Here is an 18,325-nt window from a genome sequence, read left to right on the forward strand (position 1 = left end):
TGATTAAATTTCAATTAAATATAACATTTGATCACTTGTTTTCTTTATTCAAAATTCAGACAGAACTTACGGGATGACCTGATAAATACATGAGAATATATGAAAAAAAAAAAAAAGAGGACAGCAGGATCATGGAGAGACATTGCAAATAGAGGGAGTAATTAAATGGATCAGTTATCCTAGTTCATGTGAAAGAGTTACTGAGTCTAAAGGAAGAGGTGGTGTCCATGACCCTTTGCAGGCTCTCTAAGATCAATGAGATTGATACTTTTAATACTGTTTAAACTGTTCCAAGTCAACAGCTGCAGAAAGGACATGAACAGGAAGGAGATTCCAGATAGATGATGTTCCAGGGAAAAAGGACTGGTTAGTGTGGACCCAAGGTTGGACACAACAAGTGTGATGAGTGGATTAGAGATACCTGAGTGGTAGAGGCATGAGACAGCTCTAGTTAGCCAAGGCTACATAACTAGTAGTAGAAAGTTCAGAGACAGGGGACAGTACATCTATAGGCCAGAGATTGGAATCTGCCTTTTTGTGATTAAATGCCAATCAGTCAAGTGGCCCTTCTTTAAATGTAATCCAGGATGCTTGTGTGTGTGTATGTGTGTAGCAGCATGGTCTAGCTTTTTGGAGATGAAATAACTTCCAGCATCTGAAGATGCATTCCTGGCTTGCTAAGGATGGGCTTTTACTAGGAGGAGATCCTCAGTGGTAGTGAAGCCCAGTATTTTGAATGACATTCAAAATGCAGTGTGGATTCAACAAGTGGGAAAAAATTGGTAACTTCTATGTCCATGAAAATAACAACCATGAAGTATTTGCTGTTTGGAAAGTGCCACAAACACACACACACACACACACACACACACACACACACACACCCTTGCAAAGCTTTAGAAGACACTTGCCCAATGTGCCACACAGTGGAACTGATCCCAAAAGCATGTGGTTAAGAAACAAACTTCTTAACCATACAGCCACACATTTGTGTGTGCAAAGAAATTAAAGGCTGTAAAAGAACACAGACTGATTTTCCTGAACCAAAGGTTGCAACTGATTTTGCTAACAATTTCATATGATGAAGATGTTAATCAAAATTTAAGAAATATATTGCAGATTTTGTTTATAGTTGCATTGTCTGTGACTAGTTTAGCAAACTGAGATTAATTCTTACATACTGCTGAACCATAGTGACACACACAGAACTGAGTAGCTGGACAACATTGGACTTGGTATTAAAACAGACATAATTAGTAATTAAAATTTTGGTAGTTTAATCGATGCACTTGCGACAACAAAAGCATGAAAGATTCATGTAGAAATTAACCATGAATACCAGAATGTTACTTGCAATGATCTAGTTAAGTATATGTGCAGTTTTGAAAATTAAAAAAATTTGTTATATGTAAAGTTAAATAGTATTTTATTTGTCTGTTTCTTAGTCTCTATACACCCCATGTAGCTGACTTCTTACATATAAAACAATTTTCCAAACTAAAGATATAACAGACATTCATTTTGCATGTTTGCCTCATTACTTTAGCTATGTGACTTTGAGCAACACTGAATGACATAAATGTCGAGTGGCTTACAAGTTATGTAAGTATGCTTAGTAAGCATTAGTTCCAGATTTACAACTGTGATATTGTATGATGATATACTGTGATTTTATATTTAGGCCAGTGTAAAATGGTAATTAATTGTTTATGGTATTGTCATTAAGTGAATAAAGGAAAATAAAATAAATAATCAGAACATTTCAAATTTGGTTGTACCAAAACATATAGTTGTCCCTGGCACTGAGAATCCTTGTTGTGCCACAAGGATCACAGTTAGAACATCTTTCATCATAGACCTGCTGGATGACATCAAATTAATGGGTTGGACAAAATGTCTGTTTGGTCATTTAAACGAAAATAAGACATAAGTTTTAAACACAAAGTGATTTATTCAATCATTGATATAATTATCATTTTGTTCCAGTATTTTCTGCTATCTTGTGGGCAGATCCATTATTCTCTGCTCAAAGAATTTCCTGTCTTTACTAGCAAAAACCTTTTTTCAGTGAATTATCACATCTTCTTCAGAGTTGATGATCTGTCTGTTCAATGAATTTTGAAGAGACTGAAATGGGTCAAAGTCTGAGGGCACAAGGTCAAGCAAATATGGACAGTGTGGCAAAACTTCCCAGCCAAGCCCTAATAATTTCTGCCACAGAAGTGTGCATTCTGGCATTGTTGTGATGAAAGACAATGCTCTTATGATTAGCAAGTGCTGGATGCTTCTGGTTGATTACTACATTCAATTTGTCTAGCTGGTTATAGTACACAATTGATGGTCCTGTCTGTGGGAAGAAGCTCATACAACCATCCAATCACACCAAATTAAAAGCATAACTTTCTTCTAGTGAACTCATGCTTTAGAGGTTGTTTGTGATGGTTTTGTCACACTTCCCCCATGATCATTTGTGCTTCACATTGTTATACACAATCCTATTTTTCAGTCCCTGTCACTAATCTCTTCAAAAAAGGATTGTTCTCTTTGCATTTCTGCAGCAAATTGCAGATGGAAATCCATTGGGTGAGATTAACTTCATTCAATAGGTGTGCGGCCCAAATATCCTGCTGACATAACTAAGTTGATGCAGATGGGTTTGAACACTTGATTTGGATATTTGAAGAATATCTGCAATCATCCTGGTCTTATACTGGAGGTTAGAGTCAACTAACTCCTTCATTTTGTTGTTAATCTTAGTTGGCCAACTAGAATGCGGTGCATCTTGAACAGAAAAATTTCCCAATTGAAATCTTTTGGCACACATGTTCTGTAACAGCATCCTCTCCATACACAGGGCATATCTTCCTGCAGGTTTCTGCCACTTTCTTGCCCTTCTTGAAATAAAAAGGCCTGATGGGTCAATAATGTTCATTTTGGTGCAACCCTCACTAGTACCACCATGTTATTTGGCATCACAATATCAGCTAAATATCTACCCACTTCTGTCAACATAAATTTCATAATTCCCTTATGCATCAATGAGAAAGAGAGCCTCTATGCAGTCGCTCAACCTACTCAGAATAACTGCCAAATCTCAATCAAATACATTTTATCAACTGTTTGCATTAGAACTATATTCCACAGTGTACAAGATCATCATCATCACCATCTGATGTCCATGTTCCATGCTGGCATGGGTTGGACAGTTTGACAGGATTTGATGGCTCCAAGGACTGCATTGAGTTTTAGTGTCTTGCTTTGGTATGGTTTTTACAGTTAGATGCCCTTCATAATGCCCACTTTACACTGTTTAGTAGATGCTTTTTGTATGCCATCAGCATTAGTGAAGTTACCAAATAACTCACCAGACAGGAAAGAACAAGAAAAGGAGGAAGCCCTTTCAACTATGTTGGGGAAGTATATGAGAGAGTGGAAAAGTGATTTTATACTGGGGATAGACAGAGGTATCTTGCTGTAGAGAAGATATATGGCTACCTTGCATTTATATAAGGGTGGAGTATCTGGGAAAAGTGAAGATGGTAGTGTTGAGGTTTGGAGCAAAACCCTTAAAAAGCAAAAGATGAATACAGGTATTTGATCAGAAGTGGGGAGGCAGTTATGAAAATGTGAGGGTGGGCATAGTAGATTGTTAGATGCTGTAAGAAGTGAATGTAGTAAATGAACAGAAGTAGAGGTGTGGTTTGATGGGAATATCAAGCCACAGTAGTGAGATATGACTTAAAGCTGATCAGCAAGTCTTAATCTGTCACTTTATTTAACTCCACCACCACCACCACAGTTGCATCTTGTCTGTTTGCACGTATTATAACAGGATTTCTGGTCTGAAGAGAACTTTCTCTTCTTCACACCATTTAAATGGTCTTTGAAAAGTACATGGCTTCTGCTCTTCATTTCCTGACTAAAGCATTTAAACCAAAAGCAACACATTTCCTCCTGTTGTAAAACATCCTAGTTCAAAAATACCTGTCAATCACATTTCACACTTGAATATCTTCATTAGAAAGCCATTCAACTGTATAAAACGACTTCCTCATAAATTATGCAAATGGCCAAATTTCTAAAACTCCCAAACCCATACAAGCATAAGAAACAGAAATATAACAGAATAAAATAAAATATTGCAAAACAGTGGAAACTGAATTGAAAAAAAAAAAAAGAAAGAATTTTTGCATTTATCCATGTTAACATTTTGATTTCTGGTTTTAGTTAAATGATCTTTAAAAAAAGCATGAATGCCATAAAATCTCATTTGCAGTCTATCCCATATAAATGCAAGGCCTTGTGAATATGTAACAGATAATTATAATAAATAATAATTATACACTAGTCAGTTCACATCCCACAGGAGATTTCCTGATAACAAAATGCATAAAAGGAACAAAATTATGATTATCCTTTCTTTCTTTCTTTCTTTCTTTCTTTTTTTTTCTCAGATAAAGATTTCTATCTTGGTAAAAGAAAATCTCAATTATTCATACATAGTAATTTCTTTTTCAAAGTTAGGAGATAACATCAATCTTGTCATTAGAACAAACAAACAGATTTTATTGTCATTTTTATTAGTTTTAGAATAGTGGACATCTTGTTATTGTTTTCTTTAAAAGAACCGCATCAATGCAAATTGATTGATTGATTTTTATTTGTGCTATATCTCTTATAAACCAAATAATGGAATAACTTCATTGTATATTGACATCACTTTTTTCAAAAGGAAAGAAATTGTATTAATTTCTATGATTCTCCCATTCCCAGTTCTTGTCTATTTTCTGTATTATTACAATTCTTATGTCCATTGATGATGTATATGTGAGTTCCTGCAAAAATAAGATAGTTGAAACAATGAGAAGTTAAAGGTGATTGTTACTGCTTCTGCTGTTGATGGTATTTGTGTGTTTGCTGCTGTAGTTTAGTGATTCTCTGACAGAGCTCTGAAGAGGTTTTGTGCACATGAGTACAGACATCGCAACATTTCTTTGTTTGATCCTGCTGTATGGCACCTTGAGCAGTTGTCTTCTTTCATAGCCTCAGATTTACCAAAACCTTGTGTGTTAAATCAGATGTGTGGGTGTATGTAGAGGCACATCATCATCATCACCACCATCATCATCATCATCACCATCCTCATCATCATCATCATCTTCATCATCATCATCAGCATCACCATCCTCCTCATCATCTAACATCTGTGTTCCATGCTGGCTTGGACTGGACAGTTTGACAGGATCTGATGGGTCCAAGAACTGCATCATGCTCCAGTGTTGACTTTGGCATGGTTTCTACCGTTGGGTACCCTTTCTAATGCCAAACACATTTCAGTGTGTACTGGGTGCTTTTCTCTTGCCTATGAAACCCAAGGACTTTATGCAAGTAGGTGAGGGTTCAGATATGAAAGAAGGATATGGGACAGATTAGGTTCCTATTGTGGGGGAATTACATGGCCACTTATATTTTGAGAAGAGTAAAAAGCAAAATCAGTAGTAGCTGCAAAGCGATAGTGGTGATGAGATGTCCAGTTGGTACCTCAAGGTACAAGGCAAGTAGAAGTGAATTGGGGACAGAGAAAGTAGGAGTGGGTGAGGATTTGCAAGTATATGAGGGTGGCAGGGAAAGTGAGGAGGGTAGATGTAGACAACATCTATAAGGATTGGGTAGGGTTGATGTGGAGTTGGAGATTGTCAATGGTGCTTCAATTAGGGAGTAGGAGGGATGCGAGATGAGAGTAATAGGATAGTAATGATGATACAGTTGACATGGGAAGGACAAGAGAGAAAGGGGAAGAGAGAGAGAGAGAGTCAAACATAGTGTATGAGGATAGAATCTGGTTGGTCCAGTGTGGAGATAGAGGGGATCATTGTAATGTGTGGAAGTAGAGAACAATATTTATGAATAAAAAAAAGTAATGATGTTAAATATCTACCAAAGGATATAATTAGTATTTTCTGCAACTTATGTTGCCTCAATAAACTTGATATATCTCAAGAAAAAATAGACTCAAACATGACATTTCTCAACAAAAGATAGAATGGTATACAAAACTGCTTTCTGCAGTTAAGGGTAATGAAAATTTAGAGCAGATATATCTGATTTCTGCAGTAAAAGGGTTAATGTTGTGGCTAAGGGAGTAAACTGTTGTCATTTCATTGAGCTGGACACTTAATTTTTCATTGTAGTAATTAATGTATCTTTATGTTCTATGTTTTAAACATCTTCAAGACCAACTTTTGTCTTAGTAATTAATGTATCTTTATGTTCTATGTTTTAAACATCTTCAAGACCAACTTTTGTCTTTTATCTTGCCCTCAGTTGTCAATAAAATATATGTAGCAGTCATGTATTGAGTTTGATTCAATTGCCTATCATCTTTTCCTAGAAATTTGAACCCACTTTATCACTTGTTAAAAATCATTACTGGACAGGATTTTATGGCGTTGTGTTGACTAGACTTATGATCAAAAGTATTCCAGCCATGTACATCTTATATTATTTTTTTAATATTTTTGAAACTGTATTTAGAACTACCTTGTCCAATGTGTACTTTGCTTTTAAGATGTTAGGGTGTAGTTTGAGGGATTTATCCATTATTTCTAGCAGATCAAGCAACCTCTTGGAGCTACTTTTGTTTGGGAGGATGTGAATCGTGATGGCTGAGACATAAAGTGTATTGATATTTAGTCCACGACATGTACTTTACCTTACTTCAAGCCTTGATACAATTACTCTAATCTTTTATTCTTTTAATGTTAATAAATCTATATACTAGTAATACAAGGGAAAGATCAAAAGAAATCATTGTTATTGGCATACAGCTGATGAATAAAATATTTAACTCTAGATCAGCTTTAATCAAGCAGTCTTTGATGAAAGGCATTTGAGTTGTGATTATTCTTCTTTTCTCTTTGGCATCTTGGGCCTCATTATCCAATGTGTTCCTTGTTGGTTTCTTGACTCTAAATTATCAATAATCTCTAAGTTTACAACTTGGTTCAGGTTCCCAGAAATTGTGTCCCAAACACATTGTCCAAGTCTTTTGGAAGAGCATGGCTTTCATCATGTATCTCTTTATCCCTTCTTATATAGAATCATCATCATCATCATTATCATCAGCTTCTTCATCACTACTGTAATATGTGCTGAACAAACTACCTAACACAATTTAAGTTCATCTTCTTTATGTACCTCAAGCTTATGTGTACTTCTCATCTCTCAAGGCTTGTACCATTTATGTATTGGTGTCAGTTCAATAGACTATATACCTCCCTACAAATTTATGGTTTTGTGCTGAAGTTAGAATTATTGTTATCATTATTATTATGTAAGCTATGGACATATAAGAGGAGCAGCAATATCAGAGGAGGGTTAAGAGGGAAAATAGTCTTGTGTGTGGAAGATGCCCAGGTACAATAAACACTGAAAATGTACAGAAATAGACTCCATCAACTGCCAGCGGGGTAAGCTAGAGGTACTAGATAGCTTCCATTATCTGGGTGACCAAGTTAATGTTAGAGGTGGATGCTCCAAGATCGTAGCTATGAGAATAAGAATAGTCTGGGCAAAGTTCAGAGAGCTCCTACCTCTGTTGGCAACAAAGGGCCTCTACCTCAGAGTGAAAGGCAGATTGTATGATGCCTGTATGCAAATAGCTATGCTATACGGCAGTGAAACTTGGGCTATGACAGCCAAGGAAATGCATAGGCTTGAAAGAAATGAAGCCAGAATGTTTCGCTGGATATGCAATATCTGTGTGCATGTACAACAAAGTGTAAGCATCTTGAGAGAAAAGTTGGGCATAAGAGGCATCAGATCTGGTGTGCAAGAGAGACGATTGTGCTGGTATGGTCATGTGATGTGGATGGACAAGGACAGCTGTGTATAGAAGTGTTGATCTCTAACTGTGGAGGGAACCTGTGGTAGAAGTAGACATGGGACAAGGTTGTGAAGCATGATCTTCAAACTTTGGACCTCATGGAAGCAGTGACTAGTGACTGAGACCTTTGACAATATGCTGTGCTTGAGAAGACCCTTCAAGCCAAGTGAATTCGTGGTCGAAGCTGGTTTTGGTGTTATGTAACTGGCACCTGGGTTGCTGGCACATAAAAGGTACCTTTCGAGCATTGAGCCTCAACAGAGACAAGGTGGCTGATGCCGGTAGCACATGAAAAGCACATTTTGAGTGTTGGGCTTCACAGAGGCAATGACGAATGACTGAGATCTTTGGCATTATGCCATGCTTGAGAAGACCCATCAAGCCAAGTAAAATCATAGTTGTGGAAGATATTGGTATCATGCAAATGACACCTGTGCCAGTGGCGCATAAAAGCACCCATTACACTTTCGGAGTGGTTGGTGTGAGGAAGGACATCCAGCCATGTCAAATCAGACTGGAGTCTGGTGCAGCAAGTTTCTGACTCAAGCACTCTTTCTGCTCGATGATTGTCCCATGTACTTCCTGCTTTAAACACCCATTTCTGACAAAGTGTCCAGTGTAAAATGTTCACAACTTGATCATGTCACCAATTCTCATATTCTGCCTGGGCCAACTTGGGACATTCTGCAACAATGTATACCATTGTTTCATCCCAGATTTCACATACACTAACACCTTTTGCTGACACCTTTTCCTCATGCATATATTTTCTCGAGTTGGTTTGTTTGCAATCATCATCATCATCATTAAGGTGGTGTACTAGGAGAACCATTAACATGCTGGACAAAATGCTTAGTGGTATTTTGTCCATCTTTGCATTCTGAGTTCAAATTCTACTGAGGTCGACTTTGCTTTTCATCCTTTTGGGATCAATAAAATAAGTACTAACTGAGAACTGGGGTTGATGTAATTGACTCACCCCACTCTCCCAAACTTGCTGGCTTTATACCAGAATTTGAAACCATTGTTGTTGTTGAAAACATTGAGGTAGTGGTGGTAACTTTGACAGCAGCAGTAGTGGTAGTAGCGGTTCTTCTATTAGTGGTGGTGGTGGTGATGGTGGGGCTGTAAGAGGTGATAATTCATACAGAGCTGTTTTGAAAGCTGTGGAGATTCGTTTGATGTGTATAAAATGTATTGATCACTCTATACATTTACTACTGACTGTGTTAGCTATGTGCAGGCATATCGATCTATTAATTTGAACTATAGGAAGATAATATTGATCACTTGGTTTATTGCTATCTTGACTGTGACCAAGTAATTATAATAACTTTTTGATGTTTGAATCCCTCGATTGTGATTGAGAGATGTATTGACCTCATTATATTCTACCTGTTAGATCTTGTAGGAAGTTCTTTGTTAGATTTTTATTTTACGTTGCATTGGCTTCTGAGTTGTAAAACTTGCATTTCATCTGAGGAATTAATGAAAAGTATGAATTTTCCATAGGAAATTAATTCTAGTTGTGTATACAATTCATTATTCCATTCACAGACTGCAAAGAACTTTTTAGAACACATTGTGCTGCAGCTTATGCTTCTGGAACTGACTATTTCTTTCAAAGTGGTTTACAGTAGCTTAAATATATATGTGTGTGTTTATATATGTTCAGTGTTAGTTACCTGAACTGGTATTACATCAGCATCCCAATTGTGGTTGCTTTTACCACTTGTAATTTTTTGCTTCTTCCTACAATAGGCCTTAATTTGCTCCATGTTGTTACAAAGTTGTTATTTTTGTTTTCGAAATTTCTATGTGTTTTAGTATCAGGAACTTTATCAATTTAAGATTCAGAATATTTTTTTAATGATCTGAGTATGACTGAATTAAAAAGTGAAGTGAAAGATTAATAATGTGCATGTCCATACACGTACAGAGACATGTGTTTGCATACACATATATAGATGTGTGTGTGTGTGTGTATGTATGTATACGTGTGTCTGTACATGCATACATGTGTATGTATGCATGAGTTGAATAGTTTTGCAAATTGAAATATTTTGAGGATGTGTTTCATTAGATGTTTTATACTTGAATATGGATAACAAAAATACCCTTTTTATAAGTGCAATTGCAAGTCATTCCTTATATTCAATCTGCTATTACCACAGATTCAGAATACTGAACATCTATTCCTACACATAAGCCTCTTCCTACATATATCCCTTAACTTTTCTGGTGTTTAAATAGCACTCCTATTAACAATGCTAAAATATTTATTGCCTGCTTTACAGCCACATCCCCACATTACCCCATACATCCACTCTACTAGAAATTACTTCTCCAGTTCACTAGCTCCAACTTCCTAGGTTCACAGCCACTAAGAGGACAATTTTGGTCAATGGCTAACAAAGATAAAACAGTACTCTTTGAGAGTACTGACTAACCACTGGATGGGAAACTTTCTCTTAGATCATGTTGACAGTGATCATTTCATCATCAGAGATGTACTTCTGGCCTTAGTTGCCTCTACTCTAATCTTCTGCTCCATTAATAACCTATTTACCATCATGTTTTAACATACACACACACAGAGTCTAGTTTGCTGATGACTACACTCAAACTTATTTTTCCTCTTCTGTATACAGGCCCTGTTCTTATTTAAAATTATACTATCTCCCATTAGGCACGAACATTCTCAGTAAAAATATCTTACAGTGGGGTCTTAACAGTCTAATCTCATTAAGTAGACACATACCATAACTTTACACACATCAAGAAAGTAAACTTTCAATACTGCATCTTCAGTCACACAGTTTAAACTACCACACTCTCTTTAAATGCTAAACCTTAAAATTGTTGATAACCTTTCATGATAACTACAAATTCTTCACATAGCAAGCACTGCATCATGAAAGCTGGGTTTATTTCCAGAGTCTGAACAACAACTAACTTTATACAAGGCAAAATAAGACAAAAAAAAACCTGGACTGCTCACACATTTCAGTTGGAACTCCCACCATGTACACTGATATATTATGCCATAACCTGACAAACAGCTTCACTCATGACTCTAGAAAATGGCTCAACATGACTGTACTTGGATGTTTGTGAACTAGAAAACAACAAAATTTGTTTCACTGTCAAGCTGTTCTCATTTTATCTCTTCCATTGCTCTATTTGTCCCTGAATCTCTGAACTTAACTGCATGCCTCCAACAAAATCAATGTGATATATGTATACTTTCTCTCCCTCTAACACAATTGTATCTTTCTACCTGACATCATATTAAATATTTAGTTGAATCCTTCTTCTCTGGGCTCATAGCTGTTTGGAGTTCCATTTCTGTCTTTATCTTTCCCTTAAGTTCTAACTTGAACAAAATGAAAATAAAACTATCGTTATATTAATCTTAACTAACTATTTGTATTTCTTACAACTGATTAACTGATTTGGAAGCTTTCTAACAGCTTTCCTACTTGAGAATAGTGACAACAACATCTAACATTTCAACTTTGAGCCAAAAAGACTGATCTTGTATAAAATGAGGGAGCCTTTTTAGTACCATGGACTATAGATACATCAAAAACTGTGGTGGAGTGCATCAATGTTGAAAAGTATAATGAATGATTCTTTAGTTTTGCAATTCATAAATATGCAACTTATATTAAATTACTGTTTTGATCCTAAGACTTAAACTGTTTTCTCATACGGCTTTTTAGAGACTTTTATTATCATCATCATGGCCATTATCATTTAATGTTTGTTTTCCATGCTGGCCCAGGCTGGACAGTTCAATAGGAGCTGGCAAGCCAGAGGACTGTGCTAAACTCCAATGTCTGCTTTGGCATGATTTCTACAGCTAGATGCCCCTTCCTAATGCCATCCACTTTACAGTGTACTGGGTGCATTATATATGGCACCAGTGAGGTCACCAAGTAACTCACAAGAGAAGACCTTTTGACTGAGTGAGATAGCTTTATTCCAGGGTGATGAAAAGTTAAAGTATGATAGGGGGACAGGAACAGGTGTCCAGCTCAGAGGAGGTACATGGTTACCCTCATAGGAAAAGAAAGCAGATGGTGGTGAAGGTGTATTAAAGAGCATCCTCAAGTTTCAGGAAGGTAAAATGTAAGGGAAATGGTATGGATAGGTAAGTTTGCAAATGTGAATGGATAGAGATGGAGAAAGAGGGAAATGCTTTGAGTGGTGAACACAGATGGGGGCATGATTAGCCCTTTAGCACTCAGATTATTTTGTCAAATGTAATGCTTATTTATTCATATTGTTTTGAATTAATCATGTATTATCTTGTGACTTAAAGATTTTTATGATGTGATTGTTTATTTTTAGAATGACATTGTAATGTAGGTATGAAAGGCCAGATCTGGCCAGTTTGAACATAAAAGAAGGTAGAATACTTGGGCCAGCTGTAGTCAGTTTAAATACTAAACAGTTAAGTGTGAATATCGTTGAATGAAAACGTAGCAGGAGTAGGTGCCAAGGAGGTAATAGGTGGCAGCAAAGATGATGTGAAGTGAGAGAGAGAGGCACAGTGCCAGGGACTAAGTCAGTGGTACATAAGGGTGGAAATAGTGGGAGATAAATAGAGGTAATGGGAGAAGGCAGAACGGGGCATGTGTGCAGGGGAAAGAGGCATTCATGAAAAAATGAGATAGTAAGGGATGATATTGAGAATGTGTGAGACAAAGGAAGTGGTTTCAGGGAGGATGAGAAATAGAGAGTGAAATATGTGCAGTTCCACTCTTGTAATTATTGCAGCTGAGTGGAGTGAGTAGTACCATAGTCAGAATAGTGATGGAGGGATGGGTTAAAATGAGTTGTGGGAGGGGTGGATGTTAGAAAAAATGAGTTAATTTCAAATTTGAATGTGAGCTTAATTTTGCCTACAGGCAAGGTGTTCTTGACTCCCTGTTCTAGGTGGTTGCTCAACCTGCAGGAAATAGCAACTGAATCTTCCTGAAATTACCCCTTACTGTCTTTAAAAAAAGAAAAAAAGTACAGAGGATAATATAGTCTAAAGTACATTTATGTCTAGAAAAAAGAAAAAAAACTACACAGTGATGTCTGAAAAGCCTTTGGCCATAGGTCTGCTTGATTAGGCCTAACTCAGGCTATAAAGCAACAAAGCTACAGAGTATTTCAAGTCAATTATCTACAAGAATCATAAATGCAATTTGGTTGTAGCTATACAATAGCTGTTTCCTCCACTTAGGAAAAATAAAAATCTCTTCTTTTATAAACCTTATACGTCTATTTACTTTTAACTCAGTGGCAACTGGTTTTATACTCGGCCTCAAAATTATTACAGTGGTACTATATAAAACTGGACTAAGGTTGTTGAGAAGAATTGTGTTATCTTTATTTCTATGTTCATACCACACAGGGGGTGCTGAAAAATTCCTGGTTTTGAGTAAAAGGAAAAAATACAGGAGGATCAGTTAATTATGGTTGTATTCAACATATTCCCCTCTCAGATTCACACAAATTGCAGCAGTCCTTCAGTTTTCCTAAGAACTCAGAAGACTGGACCTTCAACCAGGCCTTTCACGATACCCTTAAAACCAGAAATTTTTCAGCACCCCCTCAGCATCACCATACAACCTGTACTAGTTATCTTACACATATTATCTCCATCACAGGCATACATAAACATTTACTCATACATGCATACACAGAATGAAATGGGTGGTTGTATTACATCGTTTTAAATTGCCTAAAAATGTATATTTAATAAAACAGAATTATTAGTAAAATATATTTATTTCAACTTTTCAAGGGTTCTTTAAAAAGGACATTACAAGGACATGGACATTGGGTAAATACCATGGCTCTGAGTACAGATTATGTGATGCGTACTTCGGCATTTGATCCCAGAAATGCAGATGTTGTTTACAGAGATGTCACTGAATCAGGTATGCTACTTCTGTTGTCTTTCTTTTCTTTTTACTCTTTAGTTTTGTAATTAATTTTTCAGTATCAACTCAGAATCCATGAACAAGAGCTAACTGCATGTTGAAAAATTCTATTTTCTTCTCCAATTTCTCATTCATCCGTATGCCAATACCACTGTCTTTATTTACAGCTGCTCTCTCTTCCAACTTAACTTACAGAGCTGCAGAATGCCATTGTTATAGGTTCTAAAGATTAAAATGTCAAACTGACTGAGATAAACTCCTGTGTTTAATTCAAACTATTTTTCTTGGTGCCGGTTCAGTAGAGATGTAAATGTCAAAGACAAGAAGAACAAACACTGTTGGTTTTAACTTTACCAATGACACTAACACCTCAATTCTAAACAACAGTTTATTGATTTTTTTGTTTGTTTTTCTTTTTTCATTTTTAAAGTTGATATAGTAAGAGAGAAGACATCACTCAAATGCAGTGTTTCTTAACCATTTTCTTTCCTATTTTTACCCCACTTCACTAATTTATTATCCTGTTCTTTTTACACACGCACACACAAATATAAGGTAAAGTAGTCTTGTATATAAGACTACTTAATTATTGCATAATATTAACAGCTTTGTATTAATGTATCATTAGCATCCTTAAAGCATTCTTAAAAATGAACATTAAGAGAAACAAATCCCACTATAACATTGCAAATAATAGGATTTTACTCAACCAAAGAGCAATTTCCCTACTAAAATCTATGAATTCCCTCCTTGAAATTGTGAAATTTCTCTCCAAGGAAAAATTTCCCTTAAATTAACATGTTTGGTTCTAGTGCAAAAGATCTTTTATGTGTGTGATGGTGGTAGTGGGGTGGGCAGAGGATGTGTTGTTGATGTGTGTGCTTAGTTGAGATGTGTCTTTGATACAGACTTAAACTGAAGAAAAGGAAAGCATTTGATAAAAAAAAAATTATTTACGTATCTATTCATTCTCTATATGTTCTGGTGGATTTGAACATGAATATGCTGATCACTGTTGTTTTTCATCATTGGAGGATGGCTATTCATCACATCTGTCATCACTTAAAGGAAGATGTTTTCCAATGACAAAAATCAACAGCCATCAGATGTTCATGTTTTGAATCTGCCAGAATGTTATGAGAATGAATAGATGCACCTCAAGAATTATTAAGAAGTTATGAATTGTTGAGAAAATGATTAAGATCTATAATTAATATTTTTCCTTTTCTTAACTCAAGAGAAAGTCACTGTCTTTGGTATATGAACTTGGGATTTAGAAGCATGAGGTTCTAGATACCATTAACAATTTCATGTAGATAGATCTCTCTCATACTTCAGCATTTAACTCCTGCTTTTTTTTTTCAAAACTATTTTGCTTTGACACATGGCCTTTGGCAGATATGTAGTATAGTTGATTGTGTTAACTCAGATATATAACTGGTACTTAATTTGTTGATCATGAAAGGATGAACATCAAAAGGAAACCCTACAAACATTGAAACTAAGAATGTTGACCCAAATTTGCTGCCTGTGTCGAGAATCATATGGAGTATACATCTGCACAATTCATTAATGATAATATAGAAGTTGAAGAATAAACACAAATAGATTTTCTACACTGAATTATAATTTAACATGAAATTATTTTTGGGAAGTCCTGATAACCGAACAAATAATGTTTACTTCATGTCAGCTTATATCCTAACTAAGAGAGAGCATTTATCTACATCTTATAAAGCCAACTGTAGGTACTGGGTCACTTATTCTGCATGCTAGTTGACCAGTTACTTCAACAGATCCTGTTTACAGAGACAGTGTTTAACTGTGCAAAGTATCATAACAAGCAGGTAACAAGCTAACTATAAAGCATTATAACTATGTTAGCCTTTGATGTGTTTGTGTTTTTTTTAGCTTACTGGCAACTCTGTGTTCATGTCTCCTCCATAACACTGATTCTGCCTCTTAATATCTTTCTTCTGTTTTCTTGATGATGTTTAGAACCATGATGGCTGAGATCTGGTATTCATAATTGGTAAAAAATGTTTTATTTCCATTTCTAGCTGAAGAGCTTGCCAAGAAAGCTTTAGAGAGATACAAGTCTGTTAAGGTAATGATCGTTTATTTCATTTGCATCCTGTGATTTTGCTGCACTTCTTGTGTGTCGATAGTTTGCACTGGTTACACCATATGGAATTTGCCATTACATCTTTTCTATATATCAAGCAGAGCTATTTTCATGATGGGAGTAGAGTACTGTGTGTTTTCCTGCTTACTAGAACTTTGATCTTTAAGCCCATTGATCCCAGACTTTGCTTTTACACCTGGACAAGGTCATCAACATATAACAGTTCTCAAAGGCACTTAGTCTTAAACCCCTATTTTATAGCAGCCTGGAGAATCATGATAAGTAGGAGGAGATTGAGAACTGAGCCCTGGTGAACTATCTGCACACTAAATTCATTGCTGTACTCTCATCTTACAGACAGCACTCTTGTCAAGCCATTCATGTACTCTTAACTTACTCAGCAACCATGTCAGAGAGCAAAGGATCTTGTCAAAGGTTTTCTCCAGGTTGATAAATGTCAAGTGCAATGGCTTACTTTTAGCCAAATACTTCTCCTGGAGTTGCCTTACTAGAAAGAGTGTAATCTGTTGTACTTCTCCCTGGCATAAAACCAAACTGCATATCATCTAGGCTGATTCTCTTCCTAATTAGTTGAGCTATAACTCTTTCTGTAATTTCATGACCTGATCCAACAATTTGATACCCTTGAAATTAGTTCTCTCTAAGGAAGTGTGTGTGTGTGTGTGTCTGTCTGTATAATTATTTTGGTTTGCTATTCTTACTATGACTTACGTAAGTTTATTTCTATTCACCAGTGGATGTGAAATATTTAAACATGTAGATATAAATAACATATTGCTTACAATATGTCACTTCTAACATAAAGCAGGGTTAATATTAAGGGCAGTGGATTACCAGAATCATTAGAATGTCGAATGAAATGCTTTGCTGTATTTAGTTATAGCTCATTATGTTTTGAGTCCAAATCCCAACAAAATCACTTTCGCCTTTCATCATTCAAGGTTTCGTAAAATCAAATAGTAAAGTTCTGGGGAGAATTCAGTCAACTATACCATCTCCCAAAATGTGTGGTGTTATGCCAATATTAACCATTTTGAAATACACTGATCTTATATCATTTAATTTTGGCAAAAAACAAAGAATTTAGTAAAATAAGTGTTATTATTAAGCTGGTGTCAGGTGGCAAGCTGACAGAATCATTAGCACTCCAGGCAAAATGCTTAGTGGCATTTCATCCATCCTTACATTCTGAGTTCAAATTCCGCTGGAGTCAACTTTGCTTTTCATCCTTTTGGAGTCAATGAAATAACTACCAGTTACACACTGGGTTTGATGTAATCGACTAGCCGCTTCCCCCACAATTTCAGGCCTTGTGCCTATAGTAGAAAAGATTATTAAGCAGGCATGCAGTGCCACATAAAAGTACCCGTGCACCACAACATAAAAGCACCATGTGATGGTATGTGAGAGCATCCAGCACACTCTGTAAAATGGTTAGCATTAGGAAGGGCATCCATCTGTAGAAGCCATGCCAAATCAGACTGGAGTCTGGTGCAGCTTCCCAGCTTGCCAGCTCTAGTCAAACTGTCTAACCCATGCCAGCATGGACAACAGGCATTAAATGATGATGATTGGAACATAATACAACACAAAATTTTAATGGAAGACTTTATCATACAAACCATGGGTGGTCTAAGGTAGGTTTATATTCTTAATAAAAAATAAAATAAAGAAACCAGCAAATCATAAAACTGAGTATATGTATATCTGTGTACATGCATACACACACATACACACACAACCATTTTAATTCTAACATCTAACATATGCTATATCATTCATTCCAGGTGCTAAAAGTACAGGAGCATACCTAGCAAATTAATTTCAATAAGACTGAAGTTTGCTAAAATACAATATTATTTGTACTAGGATAGAAGCTTCATAGAAAATGGAATATTTATAGATGATTCTTTCAATTTGATTCACATAAAGGTTTTCCACTTCATTCAAAATCACTGAACCAAAAAACCCAGCTACATTCTAACACTCCAACAGTGGCAGTAGTAATAACTATCAGATTTATAGAAGCATAGCTTTCAAAGAAATCAAATGTACTTTCAAAGGCTTCCTTATATATGTGGCTTGTGTATGACTGTCTGACTGTTTGGAAGGTGAATATAAATATATTGTGTGTGTGTGTAAATAGAAAATATATATATACATATGGACTCTCTAAATAAGTATTTAAATATGTTGTTACCTCTGTATGTATGTGTGTGTGCGTGCGTGTGTGTGTATGTATATATGCTAGCATGGAAAGCGGACATTAAACGATGATGATGATGATATATATATATATGTGTGTGTATATATATATATATATATATATATATATGTGTGTGTGTGTGTGTG

At 35.9% G+C, this 18,325-nt stretch overlaps 1 protein-coding gene across 1 annotated transcript in view; it reads left to right on the top strand.

Annotated features, from left to right (window-relative positions):
- LOC106875218 (notchless protein homolog 1) overlaps positions 1 to 18,325 on the top strand; it is a 210,684-nt gene that overhangs the window by 18,752 nt on the left and 173,607 nt on the right. Inside the window, exons 9-10 of the mRNA XM_014923267.2 lie at positions 13,689 to 13,824; positions 15,888 to 15,934. Coding sequence (XP_014778753.1) covers positions 13,689 to 13,824; positions 15,888 to 15,934 — 183 coding nt within the window. The remainder of the gene's footprint in view (positions 1 to 13,688; positions 13,825 to 15,887; positions 15,935 to 18,325) is intronic.

The sequence above is a fragment of the Octopus bimaculoides genome, chromosome 1 (genome assembly GCF_001194135.2).
Source record: "Octopus bimaculoides isolate UCB-OBI-ISO-001 chromosome 1, ASM119413v2, whole genome shotgun sequence".
NCBI lineage: Eukaryota > Metazoa > Mollusca > Cephalopoda > Octopoda > Octopodidae > Octopus > Octopus bimaculoides.